Raw genomic sequence first — 12088 nt, forward strand, 5'->3', positions numbered from 1 at the left:
ACAATGCACTCTGGATAGCATAGTCTACAGTCCTAAAATAATTTTTTATGGGCAGATCTCTTGCATGCATGAAGTCCCATTGACTTCACGTTCTTCACACATGGAGCTAATTAGAAAGTTAATATCTGTGAATTTCAGCAGCTTTGTGCTAGGTATACAACCAGATCAAGTTTGCGCTCATCTACTTAGAGTTCAGTCATACCATTCATTCAAATGGTTAACGCATGCACTAGAACTGTGAGTACAACTTTTGAATGCTTGAAGATACTTTAATTATACTAGTACAGATCAGTAGTAACAAACTTCTTTGTTACTCAATGATTCTTCATTGCTCTGCTTGAAGTGAATTAGCAGTTTTCTTAATGGACAGGGTCTCATCTCATTAAATCCGCTTTTTTGGAGCTGCTGGTCTCAGAAGAAATACCAAGGACTGCATAAGGTCCTGATCCGGGAGGCAAACCCATGCAGAAAGACCCCTACATCTGCCTAGAGGTCCGCTGAAGAACCACCACCAAGGTTTGGCAAGCCACTGACTTTCTGTCCATTGACTGGGGGAGTATGGGTGGAAGGTAGGAGGTTGGGTGCCTCCTCATTGACACCATCTGGAGTGGTGTGCACGTTTCCAATCACATGGCAGGCTTGGGGTCATGTTACTCTCAACTCCCCACCCCTTCTTCCTTCTTCACCTTCAGAACCAGGCAGCATTGCCACGAGTCAAGGCTTGCTGAAGGGGCAATGGCGGGGAGCAAGCAGGTGAGGAGAGGGGAAGCTTCCTTTGCCATTGTACTTTCTAATTTGCAAATAGCAAAAGAAAGGCAGTCTGCACTTGAATCCTTTTTAAATGGATAAGTGAAATGGCATTCCCTTGGCTTTGATTCTAAACATTGCTTGGTTAGAATGAGAAAGGTAGCTATGAATGCATGAGAAGCATTAAAACTCATTTGCTGGATGGTATCACATGCTCTGTAATAAATGTATTGTTTATATTATTGCAGCTGGAACAGACAAGTAAAAGCATTGGCTCAAGTGCCCACATGATCACCACCGCCAGGGTACCTGCTGATAAGCAAGTACGAATTGCCTTCAGCCTGGATGAATCCCCAGGTACAATTTAATTTACAGATTAAACCACAAGGAAGTGATTGCTTTAATTTTTTACATGCTTTTACTGGTGTCTACAGTATCAAATGAAGCCCAGAGTTGTGGGTGAATTTTCTTCCTGAGTAATAGCAGTATAGTATGATCAGTTTTCTCGAGCAGTAGCTTTTAATGTTTCCATTAACAATTTCATTAGAATAAAATGACTGACTGACAGTTTAAATTACTTTTTTTCCAATGGTTTCAGGAAGACAGACTTAAGATTTTAATTAACTATCAAAATCATTTGTATTTACAGTATGCTTGATTTTCAGGCAATTTTAAAATAATAAAAGAAAAGGGACATTTTGTACTAACAGTGAGGCTAGAACAGGAAGAGACTTTCCCTTCAACAGGAAGGTTGGAAATTGCCACACGTGCCCAGCTTGGTGAAAGGTTTCAGGAAACGGATGCCCCACATGGCATGTTCTCTGAGAAAGCAGCAGAAATTTCATTGATGTTTATCCTGTCAGCTAGTGCTGACTGAGCATTAATTTCCTCAAATATGCTCTGTATGCACATGGCCCCTTCAGACTTTGGAACAAAGGAATATTCTCAGTTTGTATCTTAAATATTATTAAGGTATGGAGAGGCATTGACATGCAATAAAAAATCAGGGTGTGATACAGTAAAATGGAAGGTAGGAAGTATCTTAAATAAAGTTGATAAAAGTGAGTCACTGTCTGAGATGTGCTGATGGTGTGAAATCTAAGGATCTCTGATAAAGATAACAAACCCACTGCTGATGAGTGCTCTGTGGGACAGGATAATATGTGAAGTCTCTTCCTGAGCTTTCTGAGAATAGTCTTAACTTGGATATCATTTTCTCATTTTAAAAAATACTGTAGAATATACTTTATATTCCCTAGGTAATTATTGCATAATACCATTTTACAACTATTAGTTTGGAATAAAGTATCATCCCTTATGCAAGGAGATTTCAAAACAAACATTTATATTATTGCATGTAACTTGCAGCTTATGAAGATGAGTAATCCACAAAGATTGGGAGAAGAAATATAAGGAAATACATGTGGTTGTTATGTGCCCTCTTTTCATAAATTACAATAACATGCTAATTACATTTTTATTACAGAAAGTAATAATTAATCCTTGTCACTTCTGAAGCTATAATGGCACGGTACATTTCTTACAAGAATTGTGGCAAATCTAAGTCTTGGAGAAAGACTGAAAAGAAAGGAGAGTGATCTTATGAATTACGGAAAGAGAATGCTTATGGGAGACACTGAAAACAAGTCAGGGAAAGCTGAGACCATGGGAAAATCAAAGAGGGTAGAGTGGTTTGTGACAGGAGACGGCAATAGGAAATAACAAGGTTGTGAATAGCTTGGAAGAAGAGGGACATGAAAGGCAGGAAGGCTAGCTTCCTTAACGTTGCATCATATTTATTTTTTACTTCTCTATCCTGCTAATAATTTCAGCCTCTGTTATCATTTACAGAAAGAATCTCATTACAGAAAGGTAATCTTTTTCTGTTACACTCTGTTCAATTTTCCATAGTTTTGAGTCATTTATTACATATAGACAAAAGTTCCAGCAGTATGAATCTTTGAGTAGTGATAAAACTAAAGAGCAACCAGTAAAGTGACTGCCATATATTTCTCTGCATGACTAGTCCTTAGGAGCTAGTAAGGGGTCTAAACTGATGCCCTGTTTTACTGCATCACGAGATTTCTACTCTTTCTTCTAGTGGTAACATGTAAATATTATTACCTTTTACATTACAAATATTATTACATTTAATATTATTAAATATTATTAGATTTAATATATTCAGAGAAGGCAAAGCAAAGAAACTGCTGTAAGATTTCAAATTTACAATAAACCATAGTCAGATCAAGATGCTGTAAAGAACTACATAGCATTTAAGATGAGCTGGGTACATACAGAAAGTTCTTCACCAGGGCTATGTGGTGACGGCATCTCTCTGACTTAAACTTTTCCTTGAATTTTATTTCATTTGAAAGGCACAGTGATAGGTTTCACCAAGTAACGCTGCATTATCCTTCCAGGGGCTGTACCACAGCTTACTTGGAGGAACTTGCAGCATAACTAGATATAAAAAGGGGAAATGGAATGTTTCTTCTGGGTGGTGATTATCTCACTGGCTAGGATTGTAACCAAGCACTGGGTGTGAGAAGCAGTGAAAGGAGAAACTGCTCTCAACTCATGAGAAGAGATTACTTTGTGTTAACTGACCTACAAGACTGGAGCTTGCCTATCCTCAGTATACAAGAAATAACTTAATTGTGTTATATTATTTGTCAGTCAATGCTTTGCTTTGTGCTTTGTACAGCATTTTAATATGAATGTTGGCAAACCAGTTCCTTAAAAGTCCCAAGAACAGCAGCTGATTTGAGTGCTATATAAGATGACAGTTTTATTGTGTATCTCTTATTCCTGTATATATAGATATCTATGTTTGGCTCTTTTATTCAAGTTCACTAAGCTGGCATCAAACATACGTTCCCAGAGTATGTCTGCACATCATATTGCACCAGTTTGACTTAAGGTACTGTTTTAAATTAATGTACTTGAGACATAATATCAGTCTATCTTATATCAATTGGGAAACTAATACAAATTAAACTGAATATGATGTTCCAAAATTTAAATAAACGATCCCAAATAGGAAGTTCATTTTAATTTATCAACATTGATTTATTTAAACCAATTAAATTCAGTGTATCCTAATTTATGTCATTAAATCTTATTTACTGACCATATCATTAAAACATCATATCCAATTACTAAATGTAGTACTGGATATGTATTGTGTAGTAGTTCCAAAAAAGCCTGTATAGGTAAATATCTCTTTAATTTCCCTTCCAGAATAAAAGCTTGAATCTAACAAAAGAATTCTGGTAGCAATGTGTGTAAATTACTACTCTACTTCTGATAGCACTCTCTGGGAAAAATCACAGATAACAAAGGCAAAATATACCTCTTTTAATAAAACTGACAGACAGTGAAATGACATGGTATTTTTGCTAGCATAGCAAATGACTTATTTTATTCCTCTTTATGCCTTTGTTTTCGTAGTGACCATAAATAATTTTTTGCTTTTATATTTGATCTGGTAAGACTGTTTTGTAATGTCTGAGTCAATAGCAAGCTTCAAAGGCCTACTCTATCATCATTTTCATTCGTAATGGCAACAAAGACTTTCCAGCTGATAATATATTGATTGAAAACTAATGGAGATTGCTAAAATATATGGGTGAAATTTATAAAGCAGGTTTTCCAAAACTGCACTCAGCCGACAAGTAAGTGGCTGGGTCTTTGGAAATGATGAGAACCATCACATACCACTCACCTCATCTCACTCTCTGTTTCTTATCTACAGACAGTGCTGTTAGCTCCTGAGGGGGAAACATACTGCCAGTGTGGCTGTCTGTTCAGGAGCTGGCATGATCAGCCCACTTTTGAGGTCTTTGGGGCACTTCTGTGATATAAATAAGAAATTCTAAGAGGGGGACAACATAAGAACACTGCCGTACATTCACTTTTTAGCTTGGGCTCGTGCATGTCTTTGCAGCCCCAAATGTTTAATAAATCCTGCGTGCAAGACCTTATTAGGATAGGAAGTACTTACTCGTTGTATTTTGGGGAAGTTAGGAACCTACGTGAGATACCCTCAAAGGGGCAGAGGCTGTACATTCCTCACAGGACACTTTAGGCTTAGGTTGAAGGTATACTGAGTAGGAGGGTTTTGCTCTTACCTCTTGTGTTATGGGCTGTGCTATTTTTGGGAGCTCTGCAACTCTTATTATTGAGCAAGCCTTCATAGCCTATTCCTGGGTCGGGCAGTGACCATTCCTCACTATTTTATGCGTGAGGTAACTGAGGGGTTGCGTAAGGTCGCTGCGGGCAGGACTGCGAATAGAACCCAGGGAGTTTCACACAGTAGTGCCAAGTCCCAGTCACTTAGCCACACAGCCTTCCAGGATGAACCCGATCAGTCTGTGCTCATCTGTCAGTAACCAGCACTGTAGCTACTGGGCCTCACTGCCCTCTTAGGGCCAAGGTCGGACCCCCTGTAACACAGTTTTCCAGTGATGTCCAACTGTCATTTGCAGTCAGGTTTGAGCACTTTTCCTGTGCAAGGGCTGATCTACTTACAGGATAACAGCCTGCTTATGTTACCAATTTAATTCTTTAATTTAGGAGGAAGAGATCTGAATACACTTGCCCACGCATGTAGGAGAGAAAATTAGTATCTGATTGTATAATTAAAGACTGGGTCATAACTCAGTTACTCGAGGAAGCAGAGTTGTGATTGGCATTTCCTAAATTTTGAGTGCTTGATTTAGCAACCTTAATATGCTTTTAACACATTTAAATTTTTACGTTCTATTTCTGGCTATCTTTGTGAAGATCCAAGAGATACTGTAATTTGTGAGTTCATGCTGCAAACAAATCAGATGTTGTTCTTCAAGTCAACTTAATCATCAACTGTTGCCCGTATCCCATTGGAGCAGGTAATGGGAAGAGACAGGAATGTTACTCTTCACTGTACCAAGCATTTTGTCAGACAGTAGAATGTGAGGGATTTTACTTATTTGTCTACATCATGGAAATCTGTGCTACTGATATTTCCAGAGAGCCAAAACATGATAAGCTTCCCAGAAAGCATGATTTGTTCTTAAATGCACAACATCAGTGTATGTTGGGGGGACTGAATGCATAACAACATCACTAATAAGTGATAAGCCTTTTGTGCAAAGAAAGTCAGTCTTAATGTAGTTCAGCTTTCTAAAACAGATTGCTTGAGTGAATCTCTGCACCATTTCATATAATAAATGCATCATCACGTTTGCATGAGTAGGTGTGATCAGCAGAGAGACAAGAGCTCACCTGGACGACAGAGGTTGAGTAGCGTAGCCTTACTGCCTGTGCACACCACTGTCCATCATGCCATCTCAGCATGAAGGTGTGTTGGCTGGGCAGCTTAGGGAGCTTTATCATTTGTTATATTGCTAGCTTTGCTATAGGAATGGTCAGAGTTGGTTTTGAAACGTAAAGATGCTTTGAGCTCAACTGAATGGAAAGCAAAAAGAATGTGATTTAGTCTGTTCCCCTGTGCACTAAGGCAGTAGTAATTCTTTTAGAAGAAACTGCAAGAGTTTCTTGCCTCTTGATTTTCTGCATGTATCCTTAAAAGAATCTTAGGAAGTGAATAATTGCTGTCACTTGCTTTCCTCTTTTGTGAAATCTAAATGTGTTTTATTTTTACCAAGTAATTTTTGTTGTTGTGGCTGTTACTTTGACAACAGTGAAATACAGACCAACCTGAAGAAGTAATTAATTTCATTGGAAGCTATGTGGAAATCTTTTTGTTGTTGGTTTTGTGGAAAACAAGCTTGCAGTTAGTTGTGGAGATACTGTTTGGTTTTGTGGGCATATCTGTTTGGTTTTGTGGGCTAAACACTTAAGCTGAAAATTTTGATAGGAGCCCCAAGAGAATTACAAACTCAGAAAAATTTCAAGCCACCAAAGTCCCCAGCTTATCTGATGTGGTGAGCATCATTGAGAGGATGATTTAAACAAGTCTTAAACTAGCATACCTAAAAAAAACCCTAGCAGCTGTTCAATAGATGCTAGGGCAGGCCCATTATAAAATGTACTATGGTATGCCTTAATGGTTAGGATACCAATATGTTCCACTTTTAGTACCATTGACTCAGTCACTTGAGTTCAGAAAATAAGTACGGAACATCTGCTTATTGAAAGGATTTCCTCTACAGTAAATTCTCTCCTTATTCCATCCTTTCTAAAACATTTTCAAACCTTATTTACTGTTTGTTTGTTTGTTTGCTTTCCTGAGGGGAATCCAAAATACTTTCTAATATTCTGCAACATTATTTTTCCTTATTAATATCTGATTCAGTGCAAAAGTATTTTTTTGGATGATATCTCTTCTTTTGGGGTGACTTTTTCTTTAATTTTCCTTAAGATAAAATTGTTTGAGTTCCCTCCGTACTACTACTGTACTGAAGTTGTATTGCTGAAATTGTCAAAACAAATAGGACCATTCCTCTGCTCCAGTATCTCTGTCAGAATATTCAATAGCTATTTGGCCAAATATCTGTAGAGCAGCTGTACCGCTCGTCTGGCTGAGTCCTATTCTGTCCTTCCTTTTAGCTCTGTCATATGATTCATCTTTCTTCTTTTAGATTATTGGTCTATTTTTAAATATCGTGCAAGAAAGTAACAGAAAATTAAAGGTAAATACTTGCATATCATCAGGATACAACTCTGAAATAAAAGCCATTTAAATATTTTCTATAAAAGGCATGTATGTGACATGGTGCACAAATGGAAGTTGTGTGTGTGGGTGTGACTTTATGAGGAAGACACCTACCCCATAAAAATATACTTCTTTGTTTTGTTTCCTGCAGAGGTTCAGAAACGTTTGCTTTTCCCTTTCGTATCCCTGTATTTTTCCTCCCTGTTCTCCTCTGGGCATTCCTTCCTACTGGTGTCCATCTCAGGCCGAGCTAGTTAAAAGTAAGGTTCTGAGTGTCTGTTAGCCAGTGCATGACTACTGATGGCTGGATAAAGAGGTAACAATATTGGAAAAGTAATTTAAACCTGCTTTGACACATAGTTCTTTAAATCCTGTTGGGGATTTGTGATATACAGGTTTGTCAGCATAAAGCAGTCTACAGGATCTGACCTACGGTAGCAATTTTCTCCAGTGAGAGCCATCCTTGTTTTATTTTGACACATTACAAATAACCGACTCTGTAAGCTGGCTAATAGTAACCTTCTCTTCACCTCCCATAACCTGTAGTAAGATACATAAACCGTCATCACAACCCAGTGCAAAACTGATAGTGTGAAAGTCACTGAGAAAGAAATATTGCGGTGGCTAGCTGTGACACTACGTAGTATGATTCATATTTCTGATCTCAGTCCAGCTACTAGTGGGCAGGTGTCCACACCACAACACTGACGCAACTGGCACACTCTGTCCCACCTTTGCATGAAGCCTGTACTAAAAATAAAGAAATAAATAAAAACAAAGTTTGGCTCATTGTCATGAATGAACTAACTCTAGGAGGGAAGGATTACAATCTGCAGGTTAAAGTAAAGACATTTCCTTACAGTACGGAGAAGTTTGTGGTGCTTCCTCACTTTAATCATATCTGTGTTGGTGACTGTCTTCTAGCTGCCGGTGTGCCAGTCTTATTTTCTTGTTCATGCAACTGTCTTTGGATGGTGGGAGAAAAGGTTTATATTATTGTTGTTTTAGCCCTGATAAGTCATTGTACTGTGATGGGGAAGTTATCTTTCCCTTTCATTCAAGTGATGAACTCTTTCATAGTAAGTATGCTGTTTGTAGAAGGTTCCTTATTTTGCACTGTAATGGAATATCTCAGGGAGTAAGATTGTTTCACTGTATTGTTTTTAAACTGTCACACTCGTCTTCTGTAACTGGCTTTGTTTTGTTTCTTAATCACGGCAATACAAAACAGGATTTCTGCTTTTCTAGAACCTAAACATTTCCTTATTTCCCACCCATTGATATTGTCAAAGAGTCCATTCAGGTATCTCAGATGTAGAAATTTAAACATATACATGAAGATGTTTGTGAATATATGCAATTTAGAACTACTTTGAACAGATTATTTGAAATGCCCTTCTTGGTAGATACTGGCTTTTAATGTCATCTGTACCTTCTAGATGATGATGCTCCTGAGAACTCCTTCCCTTTGGCATTTCCAGAACTAGATCAACAGCTGCAGGTAAACCTTTTCTTTTTTGACTGCAGTTCTACTACACATTGACTAGATTTGTTTTGTTAAAAGACTCTGGATGTTATACTAGGATGAAAGTTTTCAGTAGTGCTTCTCTAATCTATGAACATTTAATAAGACTATATATTTGCATAGAGAACATTGTCATTTTAAGATCTGAGAAAAGTGTTTCAGCATCTTTAATCCAGTTGCAGGGAAATAACTACTTTAATACTCTCACATGCTTTTATGTTGTTTTGGTTTTTTTTTTACAATTCCTGTGCAAAATACAGCATGACTACTGCACAATAATGAAGGGAGTTCTTGTGATTTTGATGGGAAAGGAAATGAGCCATGCATGTACACAGAGTGTGCTAAGACTGGTGATCAGCTTTCTCTTAAGCATCCCTAGAGAACACAAAGGTGCATTCTGCAGTGCCATCCCATCTCAATTCTTGGGTAATAAAGGTCAGTCGTCAAAATTACTGAATCATAATACTGAATTCATACTGCATGGCCAGCAAGCCACACAGTCGCCCTAGAAGATGTCTGCAGGCAGTACAAGACAGAAGAGGTGAACTCCTTCATGCCCGCTCCGATTTGTGATGTCAGTGGAGCCCTGATTGCTGGGCAATCAGGTAGCAATTGATGGCAACTCCATAGTCTGCCAGGCACAGAGCCAGCTCTGTGTCCAGGGATTATTTCCTTTTCCTCTCTGGCAGTTCTGGAGTGTTTGTTGGCCTCTGTAAGCTACTTTAGATCATCTGTTTCCCAGGAGCATTTAGACTTCCTCTGATATTTCAATATGAAGGCAGTTGTTTCCTGAGTGTAAATTGAGAAAGGCATTAGCAGACCGTGTTGTCCAATGATGTCATCCTTCCTGTCCCCATCAACGAGTGAGACAACATTGGAGGGCTGCTGACTTAAAGGACGTAATTTTCTCTCCTGCTGTTCTCATCAAAAGGATGACTGAGGAATGGAGGATGACAGAGACTCTTCTTGCTCTGTCCCTCTAATCCTGGGAATAGAGGCAGGCTGTTTGGGCACAACTAGGAAAGATTAAAGGAATGAATAGTACCTTACAGTCTGAGCTGAAAAGAGCAGCAGAGACAACTGATACTTTTTCTTCCCTCAGAAGAACTCCATTTCAGAAAATCTGTATTGTTTTGTGGCAGATATATTGAATAGAAAGTCAATGACCTGCATTTTTTTTCAGTCAGTGACACACTGTGTGTTCATGGATAAATTGCCTCATCTCTCTGTTGATCTGTGAAATGAGGTTAATAATTTTTACCTTCCTTGTTAAAGAACACTGAAATGAGTAAGCGGAGGCTTCTCTAAAAGAGCAAAGTATGATTGTCAATACTGCTGTTGGTACCTAAAAACAAAATTACTAGAGTTAGATGTAGGTACTTTACAGGCCAAGTTATTATTTTTTATTAGGACTTTTACAGCCCATTTCTGGAGCAAGTAATGTGCTCTAAATGTGTAATTTTATGATAGGCTGAAATAGACTGGAAGCATTCAAGTGTGTTGGATAAGTAATGGTCTGCTAAGTAAAATATTTTCAGAAGAAACTTTCCTTGCCCTCATGATTTCAAGATGACAAGTTCAAAGAACAATCAAAGGCTTTGATTTAGATTGTATTCTTCTTATTATCCTTCATTAACTATTTTAGGTATAAATCTGAGATAATTCAAAGGATCTGATGAGGAATATCTGACTCAAGCACTCAAAATTATAAAGTTAATGGTGCTGCTTCACCCATTAGCTTTTCAAGCTTATGTGCATATTTATGTTTAGATGTCTTAATGCTGAACTGGTGGTAGTTAGTTAGCATAGGGTTCTGAGCTATGTAGAGGTAACAGTACATTTAGCTTTAGCAACAAATACTTCAATTTTTTTGCTTTCATCAATGTGGATCACAAAGTTATAAACATTTAATATAATTAGGTTTAAATTGCTTTAAAATTCCAAAATAATAGTAAGTGTAATAAAGTTATAATGTGCCTAGTTACAATTCCTTATTAATCACATTTTTCAGTTAGTGTGATACAATTTGCACAGGGTACATCAGCCCTGTATAGCACATATTTGCAATTTTTGTTAATGGAACCTTCCCAGCATTGAAACAGGTAGCTCCCATACTACAGAAGCAAACTTCAACAACATGGACTTCACCAGGACCTGCAGAAGTACTGAATAGTAGTGAATAGTGGTGTCCCTAGCCACCCCATCCATGCTTTTCTGTATCCCAGAGTTAGCTAGTGTAAAGCAGCACACATCTCAGCAAGCCCTTTAATCAACCATGGCATAGCTGCCTGAAATACCTGAGTTTGTAAGAATGTTGGTACATATTTTTATAATAAAAACATCACATATACAGCCATGAGATTTTCATCGCCATGCTGTAAATACAGTCAAAAGCATTAGTATTTTATTTAAAGAAAAAACTATACAGGGTATGTGTCTATACAATACCAGGAACTTAAAAAAAGAAAGAAAAAAAAAGACTATCTTTGTAGTTTTGAAAACTGGTGAGACCTTGAAACCTTTAAAAAGAAGAGCCCAAATTAACCAATCTTCAGGTTAGATTTTGAAAGCAGCTTGAAAGATATGTAAGTTCACCGAGCCACTTGGAAAATCAGTGCCTTAGTATTCTATGCATGCAGGCGGCAGACCACAGCCTGAGTACCAAGCAATTTGCACCTCTCTTTTGGGCTTCAAGCCCTTGCCTTTCTATCTTTGTCCCTGGCAGTCATCTTGGCCGTTTGAGCAGAATTACCTAGTGTTCCCACTTTTCCTCCCACAGTCCTGCCATACCTCCTGCCTGGGCACTGGTGTCCGATGGCAGGGCAGAGTTCAGTGTGGCCACCCCTGGCAGGGTGTTCGTGCCTGCTGTCCAAGCACTGCTGCCAGCTATGCGGAGGTGGAGGTAGGATTGGCTGGAGGAAGGGTATTTCTAGGAGGCCAACTGCAAATACTTAATGCTCTGTAAGAATTCTTACTAGAGGAGAAACTAGTTGAAAGTCAGAGCTGCTTTCTGAAGAATAAAAATGGTCGGTCCAATGTTCAGATCAACTAGATATGTTCAGACAAAAATATTATCTTCTCCAATTACCTTTCTGAATGTTACTTTTTCCACTAATGTGAGAGGAAAATGTTTCAAGAAGTAATATGTAAGAAAA

The 12088-nt window shown here is 38.2% G+C and overlaps 1 protein-coding gene across 3 annotated transcripts in view; it reads left to right on the forward strand.

Moving 5' to 3' along the window:
• MAP3K7CL (MAP3K7 C-terminal like) overlaps nucleotides 1-12088 on the forward strand; it is a 27726-nt gene continuing 15638 nt past the window's right edge. The window contains exons 1-4 of one of the 3 annotated variants that reach the window (XM_090121615.1): nucleotides 405-516; nucleotides 693-753; nucleotides 996-1104; nucleotides 8848-8909. In XM_090121615.1, coding sequence (XP_089977741.1) covers nucleotides 736-753; nucleotides 996-1104; nucleotides 8848-8909 — 189 coding nt within the window. In that variant the 5' untranslated portion in view covers nucleotides 405-516; nucleotides 693-735. The other 2 variants (XM_090121621.1, XM_031612632.2) reach the window with 2 other exon arrangements.

Source organism: Phasianus colchicus, chromosome 1 (assembly GCF_987193195.1).
Source record: "Phasianus colchicus chromosome 1, bPhaCol1.hap1.1, whole genome shotgun sequence".
Classification (NCBI taxonomy): domain Eukaryota; kingdom Metazoa; phylum Chordata; class Aves; order Galliformes; family Phasianidae; genus Phasianus; species Phasianus colchicus.